Here is a 24,348-nt window from a genome sequence, read left to right on the forward strand (position 1 = left end):
TCTGATCAGAATGATGGCGAGAAAAGTGTTGGGCAAGTAGATCAGTTGGAGAATGGTTGTGTAGTTTAAAATAAGTTTAGAATAGTATGTGTAGGAGACTCAGGAAAACAGAGTAGAAGCAGAGATAGTCTTGGTCTTGAGAACACCATTTGGCCAATACCTGTGAATGATACAATACCAAAAGGCTTCAGGAAAGTAGATATAGGAATTGGAGATGGTGATGTGTAACTGAAGGATGAATTGGAAGGAGTTTGTTTTTAATATATTCTATTGAGCCTCTTGCTTCTTCTCTTGCTGTTCTCTAAGCAACGATTTATTTTTTTTTCTTAAATGGCAAAGTCATGGGCTGCTTGTTCAAGGCTTTGATGTTTTGAATTGATTAGAAGCCCAGTAAAGGAAATGCTGGTGCCACAAGTTTGTTGCTGAGAGGGTTGAGGAGACAGTGTGGCATCCTATAACTTAAGACTGATCCAACTAATTCTTCCCTGCTAACTTCCTATTGCTGGCAGTAGGAAATGTTCCTAAAATCTCTAGTTTACAAAACAAAAAGAACATAAATGGATTGCATTTGCACCTTGTGAACATGTTTCACTGCAGGCTGTTCATTGGGCCAGGTAGAGAAATAATGAATGGTAACTGCCTGGGAAGTGAAGAGGCTTGTCGGAGGAGGTAATAAATTTGAGTCTATCCCTCTTACTGGTTTGTGTGGGTGTTAGCATAGGCACAGTAAGATATCTGTATTAAGTTGTTTGTTTAACATGAAGCCTGAAAAATAATTTGGACCTACCTATCCTCTTTACATATATTTCCTCCCATTCAATCGAACATTCCTGGTCAAAATGAGAAATTTTAGGTTTCTTTTCCATCTCGTAAATAGTACTGTTTTGCCTGTGGACCCCCTCAGTTTGTTTAAGGGCTCTCTTGAACTGGGACAGTAGGAAGGGCTGCAACCTGAAAAGGCAGCAAACTGTTGTATTGCTGCTGCAGACAGGTAACACCTTCCTCCTCCCCATCCCTCAGCAGCACCCAGGAGCTGTGTGTATGCAAGTCTGCCTTTCTCCACCTCCTCTCTCAGGTTGTCCTCTCCTTTCCATTCGACCTCCCAGGTGATGGCTGGGGCATGGCCTTACAGCAGCCCCCTCTGCAGCCTCCCCGTTTTACAGATTTCATCTTGACTCAGAGGAATTGCGACGTTTCTTTTCGGGAGTAGAAACATACCAAGTTAATTTTTTAAACAGAACGAATATGTATATAATTATATATAAGGAAAAAAAAAAAAAAGGCAGGTATTTAAATACCCTTGGTAAATTCATGCATGTATACGGTGTCTTCCCCCCAGCCCGTTGGATGCGTAGCATCCAGGACACTAAATGACAAAAACCTCATTGAAATGGTAGACAGGTCTTCTAGCAGCCCCCGGGAAAGCAGGTGGTTCGTTCTCTGGGTACGGGCTGCGTGTGCCGTGCTCAGAGGGTGTGTGAAGGGCCCGGGGCTGGGGCTGTGCTCGTGTCGCCGGGTCACTCCTGTTCCGAGCGAGCCGCGCCCCGGGCAGGCCCCGCTCCCCGCCCCGCTCCCCGTCCTGCACTGCCTTCTCCTCCCCTCTGCGACACCGACAGGAACCCTCCCGCTTTATTTATAAACGCGTGTTTTTATACTTTTGGCTTTAGGTAAAGTAATACTTGGTCTTTTTTTTTTTTTTTAATTATTATTTGGGGAAAGAATTTAAAATTCCGTTTGTCGGGGTTTTTTTGTTGGGTTTTGTTTTTTTCTTTTTTTTTCTTTTTTTTTTTTTTTTTTTTTCTTTGCACTGTGAGGCTCCCCAGGGAGCTGTTTTTAACTCTGTATCCATTTGTACTTGGTGTCTTAAACCGTTTCAATAAAAACGTGACCATTTGTTACCGAGCTGCGGCCGCGGTTCGCTGTGGGTGTTCCGGGGGAAGGGGCGGGAGGCGGGGCCGGGCCGGCTGAGGCGGGGCCGGGCCGCGCATGGCGGAGGGCGCGGCGCTGCGGGCCGTGAGGGGCTGCCTGGCCGCCTTCCCCAGGGAGGCCCGCGGTGAGCGCCGAGCGCGGGCAGGGCGGGCGGGGAGGCGCGGTGACCCCGCCCGGGCCGGGCCGGGCCGGGCCGTGCTGCTGGGCCGGAGCCCGGCCCGCCCGGTGCTGCCCGCATGAGGCTGCCGAGGTCACGGCGAAGCAGAAAGGCCGCCGCAAACAGAAAGCGAAACTCCAGAAAACGGTCCTTTAATGGTTATTTCTCTGGGTATGAAGTAGCAAAAGCACTGTTCCAGCTTCCAAAAAATCGTCCTGTGGTATCCTCTTTGTGGGAGGTGCACTTCCAGTAGCACAGGCCCTTTATCCCCTGAGGTTTCCATCTGGCTCTGAAACCCCCCAAACACTCTGGGTTTATCGGGGGATTCGGGGTGCGTGGGGGGCACTGCTCGGTGTCAGCGTGGTGGGGCAGGTGAAGCCTGTGTGCTGGCAGGGGGTGCTTGTCCCGGGATGCTGAGTAACACTGTTTGTTGTTTCCCCGGACAGAGCTGGGCTGGCCGGAGTCCATACCCTATCTTGACCGCCCTCCGTCCCCGCTGGAGTTTTATCGGGAGTGGGTGAGTCCGAATAAACCCTGTATAATTCGCAACGCCATCAGCCACTGGCCGGCTCTGAAGAAATGGAACTCAGCGTACCTCAGGTATGAGCGAGCTGTGGAGCAGGACTGATGTTCAATTTCGGGTGACCTCACTAAAAACCCCTTGGTTAATCTTTGCTTTTATTTGTAAAATAAGCTCAAATTCCTTCCTGGTGCAGTATGAAAGTGTTCAATCTCCCCAGGATTAGGTGTCTTCCTTGCACACATACTGCCCTCCTAGTTCTGATGCAGCCAGGAGGGTGGGTGCATCCAACAGACTCGGGCTATTGAAACCCACCCAGCTGGAGCAGGGCTATAACACTGTAAGAGCAGACTAACTTGTTTGTGACTGAGCACACCTTGTGTTCTTCAAAAAACTAAATGATGAGCATTTTAACAATGATTGCAATTTTAAAGGAAAGTAATTCTTTAAGAGTGGATTTATGGTTAGACCTAAAATCTGTGAGTCAGATTCATTCTGTGGGATTTAAAGATAAATATCTTGTGGAATTAAGGACTGTTAGACTCATGGGGTGTGTATCTATCGTTCTGTGTCCACCCCTTCTCCCTGCTCAGTTGCTTTTGAGCATGTGAACCCTTGGATCTGGCTGAGTTGAATGGCCACTATAATATTAAGCTCTGCCGTGTTTGGTGAAAAGAAGTGGCTGAAGAGGATCCTCTGTCTGCATGGAGGAAAAGGGACCTCCTTTGTGAACTGTCCTGTAAGGAGAGAATTCAGACAAGAAAAAGAAACTAGAATTGTCTTAACTGCAGGGAGCAATTGGAGCAGAATGCCAGAGTCTTTACCAGACAGCAGAAAATCTAGTCTAGGGACACCCATCCATGGAAAGACAAGCATCTTATTTTTGCTGCCTTGAAACATGTTTTAAACATAACCAGTATGTAATATAAGAGCTAATTGCAGGCCTGGATATAAACCTTTGATTGTTTTGCAGGGAGGTGGTAGGTCCTAAGGTGGTGAGTGTGGCAGTGACACCAAATGGTTATGCAGATGCAGTGTTCCAGGACCGTTTTGTCGTGCCAGAGGAGCGCCAAATGCCTTTCATGGACTTTTTGGATATTGTGGAGAAAAAAGTAGCCTCTCCCAACGTATTCTATGTGCAGAAGCAGTGTTCAAACCTCACTGAGGAGTTTCCTGAACTTGTCTGTGATGTGCAGCCTGACATACCATGGATGAGTGAGGCACTGGGTAAACCCTCTATTTCTCTCATATTCAGTAAATATTTTGCATGGAGCTTTAAAACAATCACACTTAGGTACTTAGGTGAATACATGTCTCTCTGAATGCCACAGCTCATTTTGCTTTCATCCTCTTAGAAAGCAGAGATAGTAAAATACCAAATAGAGTAATCCAAGTTTTGGGGTTGGATTACTCTGGAATCAGTATCTCTGTTGTGTATTGGGACTCTTACAACTGAAAAAATGTCATGCAACTCTTCTTTACATCAAGTGGCTTTTCTCTGATCTAGAGTCATGTTTTGGCTCAGCATTTGCAGTGTAGAAGGAGATTGCTGTTGTTCACAGAGTGCTATTTGCAATGAAATCTGTCATAGTTATAAAGGAAGTGATAAGGCAGAAATTGGTAGAAAATTATTTAAAATGTTTTTAGAATGACAATTTGTTGTTGTTATCATATCTCTTTTCTCTAACCATACAGGGAAGAAGCCTGATGCTGTGAATTTCTGGCTTGGGGAGTCAGCTGCTGTGACATCTTGTACGTATCCTATGTCACTGTAAATCTTCTGGTGATTTCAGCACAAGTTTAAGCTCGCTTATTTTGAGTTAGTGGCTCAGGAGAATGGTGCAGTTTTTCTGTTAAGGCAATTCTATTTTAATGTGCTTTTTTTGCATTCTTTATTCTGCCCTTCTGCAGCCTCCTGCTGCTGTCTCTCTGGGTGCATCTACCTGGCATTGTCTCATGCAAGGCACTGACAATTTACTTAATTGAATGTGTTTGCTACAGCATGATGCTATGACTTTCCCACTGGCTGCAAGAGGAAGAAGCAGCCTGATAATAATACAGTTTACTGTAGATTCTGCTGCAGAGAAGGAAATAGCTATGATTTTCTGTCTTTCTCCCCATTTCTCTTATTTTTTTTTTTTTTTTTTTTTTTTTTCTTCTCAATGCTAGTACATAAAGACCATTATGAGAACTTGTACTGTGTGATATCTGGAGAGAAATATTTTCTACTGCATCCACCAAGTGACCGTCCCTTCATCCCATATGGTACATCATTTTGCTGTGCAATGTGTCTGAAGGTTGGAAGGAGGACAGACTAAAACACTGAAAGATGTGAAAAAAAGGAAGCAGTGGTAACATTTTGATCTTTATGCAGTGTTACACTTTCCAGTGTGAACAGAAATGTCTTCTATTTCATGCTGCAGGTAGTTTGTAACACAAATGTTATTCTGAGTTTTCCAGTCCAGTAAAGTAATGAGCTCATTAATTCACATCTTGAGTCTTGTGTCCCGTTCTGGGCCACTGAATTCAGGTAGGACGTTTAGGTACTGAAGCAAGTCAAGAGAGGGGCATTAAAGCTAGTGCAGGTTCCAGAGGGTAATTCCTATGAGGAGCAGCTGAGGGAGCTGGGCTTTTTTAGCCTGGAGAAAAGGAGACTTAGGGGAGAACTCATCACTCTCTAGAACTTCCTGAAAGGAGGTTGTACCCAGATGGGGGTCTGGCTCTTTTCCCAGGCAACCAGTGACAGAAGGAGAGGTAGTGGTCTCAATTTGTGCCCAGGGGAGGTTTAGATTAGACACTGGGAGGAATTTCTTCACATAAAGACTAATTAGATATGAAATGGACTGCCCAGGGGGATGGTGGAGGCATGTACCTGGAGGTGATTAAGGAAAGACTGGATGTGGCACTTAGTGCCATGGTTTAGTTGACAAGGTGGTGTTCAATTGTAGCTTGGACTTGATCTCAGGTGTTCTCATCTCTTGATGTCTTTTCCAACCAAATTGATTCTGTGATACTCATGGCATTGTCTTCAACCTAAGAATTTTTAAAATATTTAAGTGTTTTGGCAGTGTTGTAGCGTGTCATCTTTGATGTTTTAGAGGTTTGGATTCTGCCTACCTACTTCTCTCTAGGAAAAAAAAAAAGCCAGGAAGCTAAAAAATTAGTTGTATTTTAATGAAATAGTCAAGCTACTAACTAAACTCTGAAAACTGAGAAATGAAGAAAGAGATTCTTATGGCAGCATTGCTTCACACTACCCGTTTTCTGTTTCTTTATGTTGCTTCCTTATGTGCACAGCAGTAATTACTGTTGCAGTGTCACCTAGAAGATGAACAGCTTAACTTTCTAATATTCCCATTCCTTGGCTTTCAAGCCATCAGACTAAGTGAGTGCAGAGTGCTCTGTGATGCAAATATAATTTGGCTAGATGTGTGCTGCTACAATATTTTTTTAATTGTTTTTATTTTGTTTACAAGCTTGAAGTCATAGAATCACATAATGGTTTGGGTTGGAAGGAACCTTGAAGATCATTGAGTCAATGCCCCTGCCATTCAATAGACCAAATTACTCAAAGCTTCATCCAGCCTGATCTTGAACACTCCCAGGGACAGGGCATCCACAACTTCTCTGGGCAACCTGTTCCAGTGCTTCATGACCCTCATTGTTAAAAAATTCTTCCTTTTATCCCTGTTTGATACCATTAACCTTTTGTTCTGGCCTTGGTAAAAAGTCCTTAAAGCCCTTCTCTGTCTTTATTATAAGTCCCTTTTAGGTATTGGAAGTCCATAATGATGTTTCCCCAGCACCCTCTCTTCTCCAAGCTGGATACCCCATCTCCTCCTTTCTTGGAGAGGTGGTGTTGTATGTATGTGAATATATGAAATATGTATGTGCTATAAGAATCCTACTTTGTAAAACAAGTTACTGCATTATCTCTGTTCTATGCTTTATGTTCCATAGTGTGTAGTAAAAAGAGAATTCCATCTTTTTGAGCATTAGGTTAATTAATGGAAAGAAATTATCTCAAAGGAGGGCTTAGAAAAACACATGTGCTGAACCAATGAAAGAAAAGCAACCAGCAGTATCTGAAGCAATTGATGAGCCCTGTCAATTAAAATTAGAAGTGAAAGACTGGCCACAAGCCACTAATAACTATTGTGAGTGCTTCTTTGGTGGACTGACCTAAGATGAAACACCCAGCTATAGAATGATGTGTAAGTCAGGGGTGCATTTATGACTTCTGCAAAGGAAAGAAAGCAGTTACTGCAACAAAATAGGACTGGGATATAAATGGGCTTGGAGGAGAATATGTATTATTCAGACTGACTGAAAAAAAATATATTAAGAAGCTGGATAAAAATTGATATGGAAAAAGGGAAAGATGCTGAGTACAGTAAGTTGAAAATGGTTTTGTCTTAATTTTTCTTGGTGAAAGTGTGACATGCACTGCCATTAGGTTCTCTGAACTGTGTAATTTAATTCTTTCTCTGGTTCCAGAGCTCTATCAGCCAGCAACCTACCACGTATCAGAAGATGGTTCATTTGAAATTGTGGATGAGAAGACTGCAGAGAAGGTAAAAAGTTTATAAAGAATGCAGTTAATACAGTAGGGAGAGTTCAGCGCATTGCTGAGCCCTCAAACAAAGCACACTGATTGATATTTAGAGATCATTCTTTACTGGGAAGAGAATGCCCAGATATTTCACTTGAATTTTACTATTTGCAAAGAATACTCAGCTTCCAGAAAAATCTTTTACTGCACACCTGAAACCATTAATATCATAGTGTTGCCTAGCACCAGACTTGGATAGATCCGTTAAATAACTTTTGAATGCATCAACAATAAAGGAATTGATTTAATTATGCCTGTAATAAACCCCTCTACATTCACTTTCTTTTGACCTTCTACCCAAATCCACAGTAGTATCACTCAGTGCAATAAAATATGCCTGTCTGAATAAGTTGTATTTTCTTATAGTAGCAATATTTATTTGATTAAAAAACATTTATATCCGGAGGCTCTTTACAAATTTTCGTAGAATATTAATCTCTTGCCTTTTGCCTGGAAAGTGTAAGTAATGTGCAACAGCACTTGAACTGGGGCTTGTTTTCTGTTTCCAGAGTAGTCCTCATGGAATCTCATTCCTGTAATGCAGCAAGATTGGAATGCTGAGGTTTATAATTCTGTAGGGCAGAGAAAGAATTAATGCAGGCAAGAAGGACTTTCCAGCAAGGAGGCGTGTTTTATCTGCTGGGAGTAAAAATTACACTAGAGAGCTAAAGAGGAAGAAAGGAATTTCTAGAAAGAATGGTGCATATAAAGGGTTTAAGTACTGAATGTCTGAGGAACAAGCAACTTAAGGGGCTGGAGGTGTTTTGAAAGAATTCCATGAGACTGCAATTTCATGGATGACATTTATTGCCTTTTCTCTGATTAGAGATGTGTCACTGAAGGAGGCACATCTTTGCATCCTTGACCTATTCTCAATTGAATGTGGAAAGCTGTGTAGCTGTACATGTTTTGCTAGACAAAGTACATATTTTGTAACCTAGTGAGTTTGATTTTCAGTTGTTTTTCTGGAAGCTTGCTGGAATTTTATGCCAGGGTCTATATACATATATATATATACACATACACACTCTTTTGCCTTTAGGTGCCTTGGATCCCTCTGGACCCCTTGAATCCAGATCTAGAACTGTACCCAGAGTATGCTCAGGCAAAACCTTTGCAGTGTACAGTGAAAGCTGGTGAGATGTTATATCTGCCTTCTCTCTGGTTCCACCACGTTCAGCAATCACATGGCTGTATTGCAGGTAAAACAGACAGTATTTCCAGGTACATTTCTGAACTGTGGTGGGTGTGCGGGTAGATATTCCACAGCAAAGCATCGGTGGGAGCAAAGGTTCCTTTAAGGTTATCTGCCTCTCTGCAGGAGGGAACAACAATCTTGACAGATCCCATTGGGCTGCCTCCTTGCAGCCTGTCTCGCTTATAATTCATAGCTTTGTTGACACAACATGGAAGATTGTCTGTTTGCATATGAGCTGAAATCTGCTCTGACCCAGTCTCTTGCCTTGCTAATAAGGTTGTGTTTGCACTTACCAAAAGTCTTGTCAGCACTTTCTTAGTAGGATTTATCATCATCTCTCTATCTCCTTTTTTTCTTCTCTCCCCAAGTGATCCAGAATTTTAATCAATGCTCATTTGGTACATAGGGAGGGGTGCAAAGTATTATTATGTTGTGCAAGTTTTGGAAGTTTTGAGGAAGTAATTTTTGCTGGAATTTTTGTTTGTCCTTTGCTTGTCTGGAATAATCCCGATAATGCTTTTCAATAAAAAAGTTATTTTGAACAGTGTAACATTAGTATTTGTGCAACACTGCAAATATTGCAAGCCCTTTTTTCATTGTGATTCTGTGATAAAAAGACAATCTAGCAGTAAAGCTGAAATTCTGATTAAGTTTTTCCAGTGCTGCTGCATCAGTCCCTAAAGATTTTTTTAAAAAAAGTGGAGTTGTTCCCAGCTGCAAGCCCTTGGCCATTTTTTTTCCATCTGTTTTTCAGAAATACTAGAGTTTGAGTTTATTTGTCCTTTAGTCTGTTAACTGCAGTACAGTCTGTATGCACTTGAAAAATCAATATATTGTCTGGGTCTGGTGAATGGGTCTGGTCTGGTGAAGAGAGCTTCCCATCCAGATATTAAACTTTGCATTTTGGTATTATTTTGTCTAAATAGAAGCATACTGTTCCTAAGCTGTTTTGCCATCTTCTGCTTCAATGAATCTCCAGTATTGAGTCTGAAGTTGGTTTATATTAAGACAAAGTTGCATTGGCAGCACTATTGAAGAACTCTGTTGTTTGCTTGCATTATTTTTGTCCGTAGTCCAAGCTTTGCTCATTTCAAAGTTCAATCAGTAATAAGGAAAAGCCTGTACTAACTGGACTGTGTAAAACATTTGTAAATCATTACATTCTAGCCTTAAAATGTTTTTTCCTTTTCTTGTCTTCTTAGTGAATTTTTGGTACGACATGGAATATGACATTAAGTACAGCTATTATCAACTACTGGACTGTCTCACAAAAACAGTGAAAATGCTATAGCAAAGGTGGGAGGCTCAAGCTTGTGATTGAATCATCAGCATCTGTGACTGGAGTACAAACATGATTGCCCTAAAAAGAACTGAACATTAAATTATGGTCAACAATGTCTGCTGAACACATCGTGGCTATTTTTCTTGGTTTCAGACCAAGACCAATTGGTCAGATTTTTTGACTTGTAAGTAGAACTTTGAACAGGAATTTTAGGTCTTTGCGTGTTACCTCGGGTGAGCAAAATAGAATGTGAAGGAAGACAATCCAAGTTTTGAAAATCCCAGAATGGAAGCCCTGACTGTTCAGATCTACAGATTGTTTTCATAACAACCCAAGTGGACAAGGAAGGATCTGCTCTATGCATCAGGCTGCAACTGTCCAACGTGTGCATTCTGCTTAAGGCAAAAATCTGTCCTGTTGTAATTCTCTAAGTTCAGTGGCTGTGGTGTTTTGATGGTGAGAATCTACAACTTCTGCAATAAATAGGTCAGTTCAAAGCTTATTTCTGTACTAATTAATTTTTTTTCCAAAGTAGACAATGGCTGAAGGACATCTAGGATGACATACAAAAGTCAATGTCAATGTCAAAGTCAAAAGTCAATGTTGGCTATTTTCCAATAAAAGCTACATGTTTTTATTGGTTTTTTTTTTTTTTTTTTTTTTTTTTTATTTCTTTTCACGGTTGTATTTAAACAGCTTCATTCTCTTGCATCTTGAGGGATGGTTTTAGAGTTGCCCTGCCAGATCTGCAATCAGTCTACATATCTGTGGTCTCATGGCATGAGGTGTGATTCTGCAGCTTGTAAGCTCATTGATTGTTTCATTCCTTTGCCATTAATTGCTGCTTAGTGCATGGTCAGGAGTCTGGTTCAAACAGCAAGAATTCCTATTTGTATTTTCTCAGAATGGGATGAGACTACTCACATGTCTGAGAATCCCAGGGCAGGACTAGAAGGCTGTTAAATTCACAGACATTGCAAAAATGTAGTACTGTTGTGTATGAAAACCTAAAGCTGGTGTTTATTGTCAACTCTTCAAATAGTTCATTAGAAACATTGTCAATATGGGGGAAGTCAATAATTGGGAAGAAAAATATAGTAATTGTGTTTATTTTGCTTTTTTTAAAGAAACATAGCATAAAGTTCCACTTTGACTCGTGGTGCTTACCCCAAATTGCAGGAAGCTTGAGAGGGATCAAGAGCAGGCTTTGTTTCGTGGCTAGATTAAGATGTAATGCTACTTAGGCATTCCGGCTTCTTTGTGTTTACTGTGCCCTGGCGAAGGTTCCCAAGCCAGTTCCGTCGTCAAATATGGAATTTCCTGCAGCTGGGGGGGTGCGGCAATTTGGATATCTCTTTGCTGCTTTGGAGTTTTGAATGTAGTCTCTCTCTGTAATTCGAAGTAACAGTACCCGCCAAGAGCAAGTGACAGCTTGTGCCCGGGCAAGGTGCCACCCGAGCCGGGGAGCCTGGAGAGAGGCGGCTCTGAACTACGTCTCCCAGCAGCCCGTGCTGAAGGAAGCGGTCACGATGATCCCTGTGGACTTTGAGCAGAGGTTTTAGTCCCGAGGGGAGCAGGGTGCCGAGGCTGTGTCCCGCAGGTGCCCGTGCCTGGCAGCAGCTCCGTGCCGGCTGCGATGGCGGCGCGGGTGTCCGTGCTGCCCTCCCGCAGGTGCCTGTTCGATGAGCCGGTGCAGATCCGTGTGGCCGGGCTGCGGCCCCTGCAGGCGGTCACGCTGCGAGCCAGCCTGCTGGACGAGAGCGGGGAGCTTTTCCAAGCCCACGCTCTCTACAGGGCTGGGAGCGGCGGGGAGCTGGACCTCGGCCGCTCCCCGGCGCTGGGGGGCAGCTATTTGGGAGTGGAGCCCATGGGGCTGCTCTGGGCTCTGCAGTCCAAAACGCCCCATAAACGGCTGGCAAAGAGGAACGTCCTGACCCCTTTCTGTGTGGACTTGGAAGTGTATGAGGGCCATGGGGACATGAGCCACTTGCTGGGAAAATGCACCCATGAACGATGGTTTTTAGGAGAGGGAGTGAAGAGGATTTCGGTCAGAGAAGGTCGTCTCAGAGCAACCCTCTTCCTCCCTCCTGGTGAGTTTTAATTCCATTCTGGTTTTCCAGGTATGACTGACAGCACGTATTATGCCCCGTGGTCCCTGAATGCACTCAGCAACCCAGAGCAAAGCCTCAGCTAACATTTCCTCAGCCTGTGCCTGGTCCAGGTGCCTGGATCATCACAGCAGAGCAAAGAGGAGCAGGTCTTGTCGAAACAGGGGAATGGTGCTGCAGGGAGGGCAGCAGTGGTAGCACAAGATGTCTCCTGGTTGTTCTAGTTAACCTCTCCTGCAGTGAGAGCTTTGTCAAAAAGTGTGTTTATTTCTTAGCTTTTCTGTTTAGCTGGCAGGACAAAGAGGCCCCTGGTCCTTGGCAGAGCTGTGATGTGTGACAGCTCTGGCTGTGGAGTGAAGAATGACCAGGCATGGTGGGAGCACTGGACTCAGGCTGCAGCCAGCCTAGGCTGAAGAACCATGCCCTCAGCAGCTGCTACAGATCTTCCTGCAGGTTCTGGACCTTTGTGTCTCTCTTTAGCTAAGGAAAAGCTAAAGGAAGAAGTCTCTTCCTGACTGAGCTGGACTGCATGGGATACTTAGGGAGATGGGAGACAAATGGGAAAAGCAAGATCTTTAATTAAACAGGTGCTATAATTTATAACTCTGTATGCAGACAGCGCTGAGAATGGATCCTGCAAAACTGCTTTAAGCCTGAAGTGTTTCTGTTCCTTGAATGGCACTTAAATGTGGCTGTCTTGTTCTGTAATTAACAAACAGACCTTTGCAGCTGCAGTAGCACCACATTTTGTAAAGGAAATCTGGCTATGAGAATGGGCAGACTAGCATCAGGAAAGGAAGGTCCTGTTGCTGCAGAAGAGCTCAGGAGCTCAGGGATAGTTGCTCAGATCTTACTGAGGCCTGAATTGGCACAGGTCAGTTCTGGCATTTGTGAGTGTCTTTTATAATCCAAGTATTCCCTCCATGGCATAGCTGCTGGCATAGTTCCTAAAGAAGAGCCACTGCTGCTGTAATACTGTTTCTTCAATGATCCTCAATGGCCTGAGGAGTTGTAGGCCAATGCCAGCTGAAATTCAGGATGAGAGGAGGAGGTGAATGTGTGAACTTCCTATAATGAGTTCCTGAGAGAAAAGAAATGTGCAAATTAATGTTCTTACAGTCATTTTGTGTGTTCCTGAGAATGATACCCACCATGGAGAGCTTCAGAGGATGATTTTCTTCTGATATCTACTGTCCTGATGTGTGCTGAGGGGGCACCACCAAAGGACACCCATAGGAACTTTTTCTTTTGGTTATATATGCACCCTCCTTTCATTGCAGGACCTGGCCCATTCCCTGGACTTATTGATTTGTATGGATCTGGAGGAGGTCTTATTGAATACAGAGCAAGTCTCCTGGCTAGCAGAGGCTTTGTGACTCTGGCTCTTGCTTACATGTCCTTTGAAGATATCCCTGCTATGCCAGAGATTCTTGAACTGAGTTATTTTGAAGAGGCTGTGAACTTCTTGCGGAAGCAGCAGCAGGTAAGTGACAAATTCTGGTGCTCTTCCTGAAACTATTTTCCAGTTTACTAATCGATTCCTAGACTTGAAGTACAAAATTGCTTAAGCAGGAAATAGTAATTTTTTACTACTTTTAATAGTCTTTTATGATTTTAGAAGGGAAAAAAATCCACTGGCTTTTTTGCTTTTTTTTTTCTGAGACGTTGCAGGCTTTTGATTCTGAGTAAGTTTTGCAGGACAGTAATAAAGCACTCTAACAATAGAATCCTTTGCAATTGTAGCACTGGAGGTGTGACATATCTTAAGAAGTTGAGGCTGTATTGAGCAAGTGTATGGGACAAGAAAGACACTTTGTCAGTATCAGTATATTTAACCCAAAAGTGACCAAGAGGAATCAAGTAGCATTTAAAATTTTAATGCCATGCTACTTAAAGTGTATTTGTTTTGCAAAGTTATTTTCTTTCTATCACATGGACACCAGGATTGTAGGCAGTGTGAGAACAGAATTCAGCCTTGCTTGTTTGTATTGTTCCTCAGGGAGCTCTGGAACATCTAGAATTCAATGTGAAGGGCCTTCACTAGAAATAAGTTGGTCTAAACAGCTATTGGGCTCACTTAGCCTCAGATGTAACGAACATTATGTCTTCCAAGACAAAACAGAAGATAACAGCTGTAGGAGAGTATAGAAGAAACTGCAATGAAGAAATCCAATGCTAGGAAACCCAGGAGAAAGTGGCTTGGAGAGAGGAACTGTAAGAAACACTGTACTGAGAGCAAGCTGAGCTGGGATGTGGAGGGAGCAAGGATGCTTTGTCTATACAGGTCAACAGGAGGCAAATGTGTTACAGAAGGAGAAATATTGAGGAGCTGTACAATTCATAGTCACTCTTTTGGAGGCTCAGCAGTGGGATAGATGAGGGAATAATATAACCTGAACAGACACAGAGAAGGGTCAAAATATGTGTTATAGTTGGATGAGTGAGAAACCAGAACTGGAGAGGTTATGTCAGCTCAGGAAGTAAAGAGTAGTTAATAATACTGTTTTCATAATTCTGTTTCAGGTGAAAGGTACTGGGATTGGTGTTTTGGGCTTGTCTAAAGGAGGTGATCTAGCCCTTTCCATTGCCACATTTCTACCTGGCATCAAGGCAGCTGTCAGCATATCTGGAAGTTGTTTTAATTCCTTCATTCCCCTGAAGGGGGATGGCTTCACTCTTCCTGTTCACCCATATGACTTGGGGAGGATGAAGATCAGTGATGAGTCTGGACTAGTAGATTTTTCAGATGTCGTAGACGATCACACGGACCCAGCAACCTGGAATTGCCGCATTCCTGTGGAGAAGTCCTTAGCCAAGTTCCTCTTCTTGTCTGGGCTGGATGACATGAACTGGAAAAGTGCCCTCTATTGCCAGGATGCTGTTCAGCGCCTTCAGCAGCACGGCCGGGAGGTGGAGTTTTACTCCTATTCCGGAGCAGGGCACCTCTTGGAGCCACCATACTTGCCTCTGTGCAAAGTTTCCATCCACAGGGTGCTTGGGATGTTGGTGCATTGGGGAGGGCAGTGGAGAGAGCATGCTAGAGCCCAAGAGGATGCATGGTGCAGGATACAGGCCTTTTTCTGGAGACATTTGATGGACTCAGACACCCCTAAGAGTAAGCTGTAGTGGAAGCTGTCATAGATGCTGGCCAGGGAGGGTATTTCAGCACTCACTGGATCTTGGAAACTCACCAGAAGTTCCCTGGACTGCCTTCCTCTAAGCCCCACTGTTGCATAGTTGTTTATTTTCATTCCCCAAATAATTTCCCATTTTTAGTTGAATTTCAGCTGACATCTGGCCCCACCTTCACAGTAGATTGGCACCATCTGTAGTCTAAAAACAACCCAGCATCCCATCATCTAAATCACATTTGTGCTGAGCTATCTTTGCCCTCAGTATGCAACCATCTCCTTTCATAAGAGGAAATTCTCTCACAGGAGGAGTTTTGAATGGTTTAGTGTTGCACCTTTAACTAACCTAGATATAAACAGCACTTTTATTGGATAACACATTAGTATGCTCATCTTTCTTTTGTTTTCTCCCATTTTGTAGTAAAAATGTTGCAGTACTGATCTCAGCTAAAGGTAGAGGGATTAATCTGAAGTGCAGTGATAACATTTTTTTTTTTCTGGTACCTCAAAATCCAGGAGTGAATCTTACCCAGATTACCCTGGTTGTATCTCCTGCTGACTCCACAGAAGTTCCTTATTAGGGTAAAGTTTTCACTGCACTACTCCATGAGTGCAATGTGCAACATGCAGTTTATCTGTGTGTGCACAGTTTATTTGAAATTATCTGAATGAAGCCTTCAGCCAGCTGTGCACCTGTCAATATATTAAGGAACAATCCTGGTGTAGCCACAAGCTGTTACTTCACCTGATTGCAGAGGCTGTGAGCAGGAGTCCTCACCCTCTTTTGGGAAGAGAAGTGATGGAGTCTGCATTTTTGCACAGTGTTCAAGATGGGGGTGATACAGATGTGCCAAGTACTTGCTCTCATGTGGTCAAAAGTTAGTCTGTCTCCATTTTGGGGGGAACAGTAAAGCCACTGCCGCTGAGTTCCCAGGAGCCCAGTGAGATGGGTTGCTCAGTGGTCCTGCCACTAAAGCAGACAGCTGTGGGCTCACCTGATAAATCTAATGGAAATTGAATGGGAAAATCTGTTCTTGTAATCTGCTTGTAATTGAAAAGTGCTTCAGATAAAATAGAGTATCAAAGGACTAGCTTGAACTGAAAGATCTCATCTTGATTCTTAGTCACCCACTGTTTAACACTGTGCACTACATTTCTATTTTGAGAATAAGAAAAGCTTGTGACAAGCCTCTTAAGAACTGAGAATCTCCCCACATGTAATCTGCTATGAACAAGTTTACTATAAGGGAACAGTATGTCTTGCAATGCTTTTTTAGGGCAGGATGATTTCCCTAGCTACCATGGAATCAGGCAAAAAATGGAGAGTGCTGATTTGCCCAATATATTCTTAAAACTTTTCATATTTGCGTTGAAAACTGACCCTGAAGCATTTTGATACACCTACAGTATAACTTGGAGGAAACTGCAGAATGAAAGTAGTCAAAATGCCTTTATTAGCAAAAAGTAAACCACAGGTGCAGAAGAGGTGAAACATCTTTGAGAAAGGAGCTGTCTCTGCAGAAGTAGTGGGTATTTGAGGATTCAGTGGAATTTTAATAAGGACCATGCTGAGCAAGGAAATTTCAATGCAAATGTGCTTCTCCGAGCCTAGGAGCTTCTTCAGGTGAAGCAGTGTCTGCAAGTGAGGTTGTTTCATGGCCACACAACAGGAGGAATGAAGTAAAAGATGGCAATATAGGTTGTGTGGTATAATCTAGAAGTCACTTTTCCCCATTTCTGGTCTCTCTTCCTTGTGTGTGCTTGAAAGTCTAAGTTATTTAATACATACCAGATCATTTGTTAGCAAGCTGTGGGATAAGACCAGTGTTTAATGACAAAATACAAATAGTAAATTTTTTTCTATATTAGTATTTTGCTTAATTATGTATAATTCTACCATTTCAGAAAAAAATTTCACTATTCTTCACTTTTTAGTGCTGTGTATATGTTATTCAGAAATGGAATCCGAGCCAAATGTTGTATTAAGCACAGAGAAAGTGATGATTTGTTTAAGTCTGGGGAGAAGAAAGATTAATATTTCCAATGAACTAGTGCTCCTTGCAGCACTTACTGCAAAATATCTCTGCTATTTTTCATTGTTGAGGGCAAAAATTAGAAATGCTGAATCTCAAAAAACTGTCTGTGCAAAATTTGCATTAAACCTAAAAATGTCTGTACCCTGACTCTGGATAGCACTTAGAGAAAAATAATTAAGTTACATTCTATATATTTAGGATTGCATCTTTTCAATTGCTTAAGCTGCTGATCTTCCAACATTTTCCTTTAAAACTGGGAATTTATGTTTACATTAAAATCACTTCAGTAAATGGTGTGCTTTTATTTTTTCTTTTAAGAGTACCTTGTTGCACAGAGGGACAGTTATGCCTTTTTTCTGGCTAGTGATCTAACTAAGAGGTAATCCTGTGGAAAACAAAACAATGAAAAGAAGAGTAAAATGCTCTGCTGGATCAAAGAATGAAGCAGCAGGAACATGCATGGGGTTATCAGGAGAAGCAGGGGTGAGCAATACTGTGCCAAGATAACTAAAAACTGTGCTAGTTTCTTATTTATGTGTGTAATAACTAGTCCAGCTGATTCTAAATTGTGAATCCATTTCTGTATCCAGTGAAGTGAGTGCTTGGTGGCTCATTGTGTGCTGCCCCTGTTTACAACTGATCTGCTCCTGAAGGAGTGAGATGTTCGACAATGGAGAGAAAATTGTGAAATATGGAGTCAGATAATAGATGAGCTGGATAGATGGTTCAAAGGAAACGTCCTGGATAGGAGCAGAGCATGTGCATATCTCTGCTTTCATCTAGAAGAGGAAGTTCAAATGCACTGCTATTATTTTAATATGCTAGAAATTCAGCAAGATAGTAATGAATCTGTGCCATCTAGTAGAATCTGTCCCTGGACAGTGTCACTGTGACATTCTCAAACATCCAGCACCAGCTCAAAATGGATTATTTTTGGCTGCACAGTGCTCTGACTCCAGCCATTCTCCCATCTCTGGGTTATTTCAGATCAGAGATATGTCATCTTGAAGCAGGAAAAGTACTTTGATACCTAATGCCATCACTACTGTTATAGTGGAAGAAAATGGGGTCAGTAGTCTGTATTTTTGGTGGATATATCACATCAAATCACTAAACAGCACAGCACTTACTGCTTCCATGGCAGTCTGTATACCACTCCCTGTAAAGCTGAGACCTCCTAGGCTCCATTTAGATCAGCAGTATGCAGGGGCAATTCTGCTCTTTCAGGCCTTCTAGAGAATCTTGTTCTTTCTGTGGCTGTCTTCCCTCACCTGAGAATATAATGTCTGCTTTCTTTTTTTTTTTTTTTTTTTCTGTATCTTTAACAGTTTTGCATCTGTCCCACTGATCATGAACCAGACCATTCCAATTCCAGGCATCCAAAATCAAAATTGTAATCCAGCTAGACAAATCAAAAATTAGCCAACATAGAGACATAAATTGTGAAAACAAAGAAAAGAAAGAAAAAGTGTGAATTTAAGGAGTATCAATTCTTTAGTTTCTCTCCTTCATAAAAGGAGGTGTGTGAGTGTGTGGATATATATAAATGTCTGTTGGAATGGAGGGGAGGAATGAAGAGTGTAAAGAAAAGAAAAACCAAAAGATTATGGGTCACTTCCAAGTAGAGATATTATATGATTAAAAAAATCTGTTGTGTAATAACTTTGTTTTTTGTGTGTGGTGTTTTGTTTTGTTTTGTTTGTTTCCTGTAGAATGTAGGTTTCCCAGCAGAAATCTCCTCCTGGCAGAAGACAGGCATGTGCAAGTGAAAGCACCATGGCTCAGTCCCACAAACCAGATGGTTTCACTGTGCAATGCTGGAGGTGAGTGTATGGTGAGCCCTGCCTGCCCTGGGATTCCAGGGATCAGCATAGTGCCCATTACTCAGCCACAGGCTGAATCCACTTTTCTCTGTCAGACAATGTGGGATGGTATCACCAGCTAACACAGGACACAGGATCTACTCATAAACAAGTCACTGAAACCCACGTTTTATTCACTTTCTGAACTAAGAGGTTTCACAATCACGTATTATTAGTATACTTATTGTCTTGGGACATTGAGAATTAATGCTTTTATGAAGAGGTAATAACTGCTTTCCATTACTGAAGCTCTAGTGACAGGTTATAGAAATTTTCTCAAGTTCCTTCACTTTGAGGTCAATGTAGAAACCAAGGAGCAAATTTTATTTATTTTATCTCTTATTGTCTCTACCATTCAGATTTTCCGGTTACTCATCAGACTTGAAAATAATATGGTTTTTTTGTTCTCTAATTGCTAGAGAATCCTGAGGTAAGAAAGGTATTAAAAAAAATAGGTTTTCTCCCACTGGGGTAAAGGTTAGCATTTAGTTGCATGACTCAGTTTTATCCTCTTAAGGACTGGTGGTAGAAGTCTCCTTGAAATAGCTGTTAACCTAAAAGCTGAGGCTCTCCATGGGGTTTAGAAGGCTGAAACTCATGCCTTGTCTTTGTCTGATAAAGTTCTTCCATTTCCCAGATTTGTGTTCTGATCAGCGGGTTTTTGTTGATCTGTACATTAGTGCTTATGATGGCTTCAGGAAAAAGGCTTAAATTTTATTCCACATTAGAGCAATAGGTTTTGAAATCTTATTATATTTTCATGAGATGAGAGCTTTACCGAGAGTTACCTTTCACATAATATAAAGCAAAGTGACTCATTTGGTAATTCAGCTTCCTTAGGATATATTGCTTAAGATGCATCTTGTCAGTGTTTCCCTTGATTCTTCTGGAATACTATGCCCAAAAGAGGAGGGGAGGAAGACTGGAGATTAACTTTTCTCTTTTTTTTTTTTTTTTTTCCAGGTTTTCTCTGGCTACTAAAGCATGTTTTGTGTAGTCTAAAAACCACTGTCCACTAGCAAAAGAATGGCTCTTTCCTCTTGTCAGGCCTGAGAGAAGGCTTTGAACCTGAAAGGTGCTAGTGCCTAATAGTTACCTCAGTGAGAGTTCAGTCTTACTCAGGCCAGAGCTGCCTTCTCTCTCTGCTTCATTTGCTGTTTGTTCCATTTGCTTTCTGGTATTTTTATCAATTCTGTCTGCCTTATTAGCCTTATAGTGGACACCCCACTGAGGATGGTGATGGTCTGAGGCAGGTAATACCACTGTACCTTTCAAATCACAAATTTAAGATAGCTTGAACTTTTTAGAACATTTGACTTTTTAAGTAATTTGCTCCCAGTACTTTGCATGTGCAGGTTCTCCCTTCAGCTGGGTTGAGAGGAGAATAGAATTTTTTAAGACCACTGTTATCCTTCTTCATTCCTCTCAGTTTTCCACATAAGGCTATTTGGCTTTCCAGTCCTTCTGCTTTGCTTTTCTTCTCCTTGCAGAAGAACATAATTTTGTATTATCAATGAACATCAATCCAGGCTTCAAAGGAATGCGATTTCCTGGGCTCTGAAAGAAATCCAGAGGTTAGTCTCATAAATTACTCTGCAGCTCTTCCAGCTCTTAGCAGGGTCATTTCATATAGCACTGACATAGTAAAACACATTTCTTTTGTGACCTCTGAGTGAGCTGTTCAGGGTAAATCACTGTACACATGGTTGTGACTTGAGCAGTGCCTGTGCATGTCTCAGCTGCTTCCCTGCTATCCTGTCTGTGGAACAGTGCAGAATTCTCCTCATGAGGTGTTTCTGGAAGACAGAGCCTCCTGCTACACCTGAAAAACAGACAGTGATTTTTCTGAGGATCACCATGTGTACATGAGATCCCAGAGTCAGGGAGATTTTCGATAGAATGTTACTTGGTATGTTGAATATAGTTCTTCTAGGAGCAGATGAGTGTTTGTGGATGGTAAAGATGCTTTCTCCTTGCTGCAGTCCCCAGTTCTCCAATGCAAGATTCCATGTGGAGACAGTCAGGAATACTTTTGTCTTTGTTAGATTTTTCTTCATGGGTTTTAGGTTTTCGTTGAAGAGGTGTAAAAACTGAAAGCATATTTAAGGATGTTTTCAATATTTTCATGCCTCTGAAAGGATGTGGTTGTGTGCCTCCAAACTTCTTCTCCAGACTTGTCAGCTGAAAAACAGAAGGAAAAAAAGCTCTGTTTTCTGAAAAGCCAATAATAATCTAAAAAATGTTTCTTTGAAATAAGAGATGCTATGATGAGCTTGGATGTCATAATGCTGTTTGCTTGGCTGGCAATTCTGCAGCTCTGTCTTCTGCTGGTACCATAGAAACAGCAGGCACAGCATGTACCTACTTCCAGTTTCAGGCAGGAGCCACAGACTAAACCCCAATTCCCTTCTGCAGTTGCCCCTAGGCAACCAGAGGTCTGAGCTCCTACAATTTATCTCTTCTTGGTCCTTTGTTTTATTCTCATCCTATGTGAGTTTTCCTCCATTAGTTTTCCTTAATTCTGCTATTCTTTCTTTCCTCGTGTCTCTTTAGAAGAATGCCAGCTTTGAGTTCTTATTCTTGACAAACTTCGCAAAATGAATTCTGTATCTCTTGTAATACAGGTGATCAGATTGTTGTGATGAGGTTGAAAGGAAATTTATTAATTATCAGATCTCAGGCTTTTATCTGATTAGTAGACTTTCAAACTACAACGTATTTCACTTAGCACTGATATGGACTTAACTCCTCCATTAATCCTCCATTAATCTTTGGACTGCTGCTGCAACTTGAATCCCTTCTGGGAACAGACTATATCAGAGAAGGAAGAGCCTGATGTATTACTGCAACAGGGAGGAGATTATATATTAGAAAAATTTAAAGATTGTGTTTCCTCTAGGGCAGAAGGGCTCACTCAGTGTTTCTGGAAGGTCTTAGGCCTTCCTTGTGAAATGAGGAAGAAATGGCAGACCAAGTACAAACTCCTGTTGCAGAGGTGGATTTTATCTAAAAATAAAACATCTATATATCTGGAACTGGAACTCCATATTTAAGAATATGGAGGTGCAAATGCTGACATGACAGGGATTTCTACAGGGAAATATTACCTCTTTCATTAATATGTGGCTGTCCATTTCTGTATGTGGATTAAGTTTGCAAGAGAGAAAGGGTATGTCATTGCCAGCTATGGATTTCCAATGTACCCTTGACTTACTTCCATAGCACTAAAATATCAACAGTCCTTGAACATAGTCTGGATTCATGAAAGTTTTCTAACAGAATATCTTCTGCTATCTTAAGTAGGTCTTCTACCCCTGTCAGAGGAAAGGAAGGGTCTCTTCAGCAATATCAGTCTGCTCTAGGCTTCTCATTTCAGCTCACTAGGTGAGTGCTGAACATTGTCTCCAGGACTTTTGACCATGAGATTACTATGAGAAAAGCTGGCACACATCCTGAAGGACTTCCAATTGTTATCAGTGGGATTTTACACATCTGAAAGTATTAAATTGGTGCCAAAGTGATCAACATCTTACAGAAATGAATGCTGGGTTAGTATATTAATTTTTCCTCTTTCCATATTCTAGAATCATGGTTTACTGTATGGGTAAACATAACCTTCAGTGGCTAGTTGGGAGCTCTTATTCTGCTATGCCATATCCTGAAGAAAACACAGTATGTCCTGGAAACTCTGATTGGAAACTAAGTGCAGGATGTTTTGGTTTACTTTGGCAAACAAGGCTTGAAAGGAAATATGGTTTGGGTGTATAATGGTGGTTGAGGCTTTGGTAGTGAGGAAAGACTGATGTTTTGTCTCCAGGTGTTGAGGGAACCTTTTAGCTGTCCATGCTGTTTGTGGGCTCTCCCAGACAATGAGCTCAGAGCAGCTGCCTTGTTGGCTCAGAACCCTCGAGCCTGCTTGTTCCTGGTATGTGCCTGCTCCTGCCTTGCCATGCATTCTGTATTGCCAGCACTTCAAGGTTTGATTCTGTGTCTTCAAAAGTGCTGTGGGAATACACACTCATGGAAAACGTGGTTGGGGTATAAGGAAAGAATGGGGTGTTACTAGGAGAGAGGATCTCAGCTTGCTTTCAATGTGATTGCAGCCACACTATCCCTTTTTCCAGGTATTTCAAAGTGCTGTGTAAGCAGTCACTGCACAGCTGAAGTCTGTATTGTTCAGGGAACAGCATAATCATTTGACATACAGCTATTTTATTTCATGTGACCAGATGGAACAATCCTATTTAGATTCAGAATACAGTAAATTGTAACACCGTTTTTTTTTATTTTTCAAACAAGAAAGATGGAGAGGAAAATTTTATCCTCAATGTACAAAACAATGTAATAATTTATAATAATGGTTCCCAGCTGTAAAGAATATGTCTTTTTTCCTTTTTTTTTTTTTTTTTTTTTTTTTTTTTTTTTTTTTTTTTGAGTGTATATTGTAATTTTCAACTGCTGGCTAAGTGTGTGTTTTGCTTTCCAGAATATATGATTCTCTTGGCAGCAGGGGACATTCTGTAGCCTTTATTACAAAGCCCTAGCCCTTCAAAATAAGTTTGACGGGTTTCATCTCCTCTGCAGGGTTGTCTCTGCTCTCTCCTTGGGCCTGTCCATGGACAGCACTTCCTTTAGCAGCCATGTGGACATTGAAGGGTGCAACCCATGAGAGACAGATGGGAAAGCTAAGGAGAGACAGTGTGAGTCTGAAAATAAAAGAGGGCTCAGCTGCTCAGAGCATCATTAATGCACCTCTGTTCCAGAGAGATCATGTACTCTGTCCTCCCAGTCTAGGGGGAAAATTCTGTCACTTGTAGCTAAGAAAAATTTACAGGTCACAAGATGGCAGCATAATCTCACTAGTCTGGGTGACAAAATCTGAAGGGTCAGGTCAGTAACCTTCCTCAACTCCAACCCTTGTTTGGAGCAGTCAGAAAGTCCTGTGTCTAATTAGCTGGCACTTCCTAGGCCCTAACTGCTATGTATATACAGACTATTATATATGTAGGTGGAAAGCCTTTTAGATCACATTTTAAACTAATCTGTTTCATTTACATTCAGATGCACTAAATAGATAAATTGCTCACCAGGAGTTCAATATGGAACAGAAAAAATGACACCAGCATTATACTGATTATCTAACTAATCAGTAAAAAAGGCAACACTGATGGCACACTGACTTTGCAAAGCCTGTCACAGTGGGAGTCATACTGTTGTATTTTCACTCTCTTTCTGCTCTTGAGAACAAGGTCTTCAGAACACTTCCTCAAAATACACATTTCTTGATGAACATTAATTTTTTTGATAGTACTGCTGAGTGAATATATTCCCTGTGAAGAGCTAATTAAGATATGATTTTCTTTCTGTTTGAGGAATATTCTGTATTCAGTGTTCATCCGCCTATTTGCTTGCCTGTGTGTTTGTCTTTCAAAGAGATCTGCCCATTCTTACCATTTGTCATGAGCTGAATCTTTTCAGTGTGCAGCACCTCATTTGGAAAAAAGGACTGTGCT

At 41.8% G+C, this 24,348-nt stretch overlaps 2 protein-coding genes across 2 annotated transcripts in view; both read left to right on the forward strand.

The window, feature by feature from the left end:
- Positions 1 to 1,225: 1,225 nt before the first annotated feature.
- LOC130254082 (uncharacterized) overlaps positions 1,226 to 24,348 on the forward strand; it is a 62,938-nt gene continuing 39,815 nt past the window's right edge. The window contains exons 1-12 of the mRNA XM_056493308.1: positions 1,226 to 2,053; positions 2,533 to 2,686; positions 3,580 to 3,833; positions 4,302 to 4,358; positions 4,776 to 4,871; positions 7,104 to 7,180; positions 8,261 to 8,420; positions 9,619 to 9,706; positions 11,107 to 11,253; positions 11,316 to 11,788; positions 13,087 to 13,289; positions 14,330 to 14,797. Of these exons, the coding sequence (XP_056349283.1) occupies positions 1,987 to 2,053; positions 2,533 to 2,686; positions 3,580 to 3,833; positions 4,302 to 4,358; positions 4,776 to 4,871; positions 7,104 to 7,180; positions 8,261 to 8,420; positions 9,619 to 9,706; positions 11,107 to 11,253; positions 11,316 to 11,788; positions 13,087 to 13,289; positions 14,330 to 14,797 (2,244 nt within the window). The 5' untranslated portion in view covers positions 1,226 to 1,986. The remainder of the gene's footprint in view (positions 2,054 to 2,532; positions 2,687 to 3,579; positions 3,834 to 4,301; positions 4,359 to 4,775; positions 4,872 to 7,103; positions 7,181 to 8,260; positions 8,421 to 9,618; positions 9,707 to 11,106; positions 11,254 to 11,315; positions 11,789 to 13,086; positions 13,290 to 14,329; positions 14,798 to 24,348) is intronic.
- Positions 10,676 to 18,634, forward strand: LOC130253503 (acyl-coenzyme A thioesterase 1-like). Its single transcript, XM_056492121.1, has 3 exons — positions 10,676 to 11,788; positions 13,087 to 13,289; positions 14,330 to 18,634. The coding sequence occupies exons 1-3, from the start codon at positions 11,335 to 11,337 to the stop codon at positions 14,930 to 14,932; spliced, it is 1,260 nt and encodes a 419-aa protein (XP_056348096.1). The 5' UTR covers positions 10,676 to 11,334; the 3' UTR covers positions 14,933 to 18,634.

Source organism: Oenanthe melanoleuca, chromosome 5 (assembly GCF_029582105.1).
Source record: "Oenanthe melanoleuca isolate GR-GAL-2019-014 chromosome 5, OMel1.0, whole genome shotgun sequence".
In the NCBI taxonomy this organism is placed as follows: Eukaryota; Metazoa; Chordata; class Aves; order Passeriformes; family Muscicapidae; genus Oenanthe; species Oenanthe melanoleuca.

What these genes read in the sequence shown, in the direction of transcription:
- LOC130253503 (XM_056492121.1), top strand. Translation starts at nt 11,335, where the DNA reads ATGGCGGCGCGGGTGTCCGTGCTGCCCTCCCGCAGGTGCCTGTTCGAT. An exon ending in AACCCTCTTCCTCCCTCCTG is followed by an intron (nt 11,789 to 13,086) that starts GTGAGTTTTAAT and finishes CTTTCATTGCAG; the next exon opens with GACCTGGCCCATTCCCTGGA. An exon ending in TCTTGCGGAAGCAGCAGCAG is followed by an intron (nt 13,290 to 14,329) that starts GTAAGTGACAAA and finishes ATTCTGTTTCAG; the next exon opens with GTGAAAGGTACTGGGATTGG.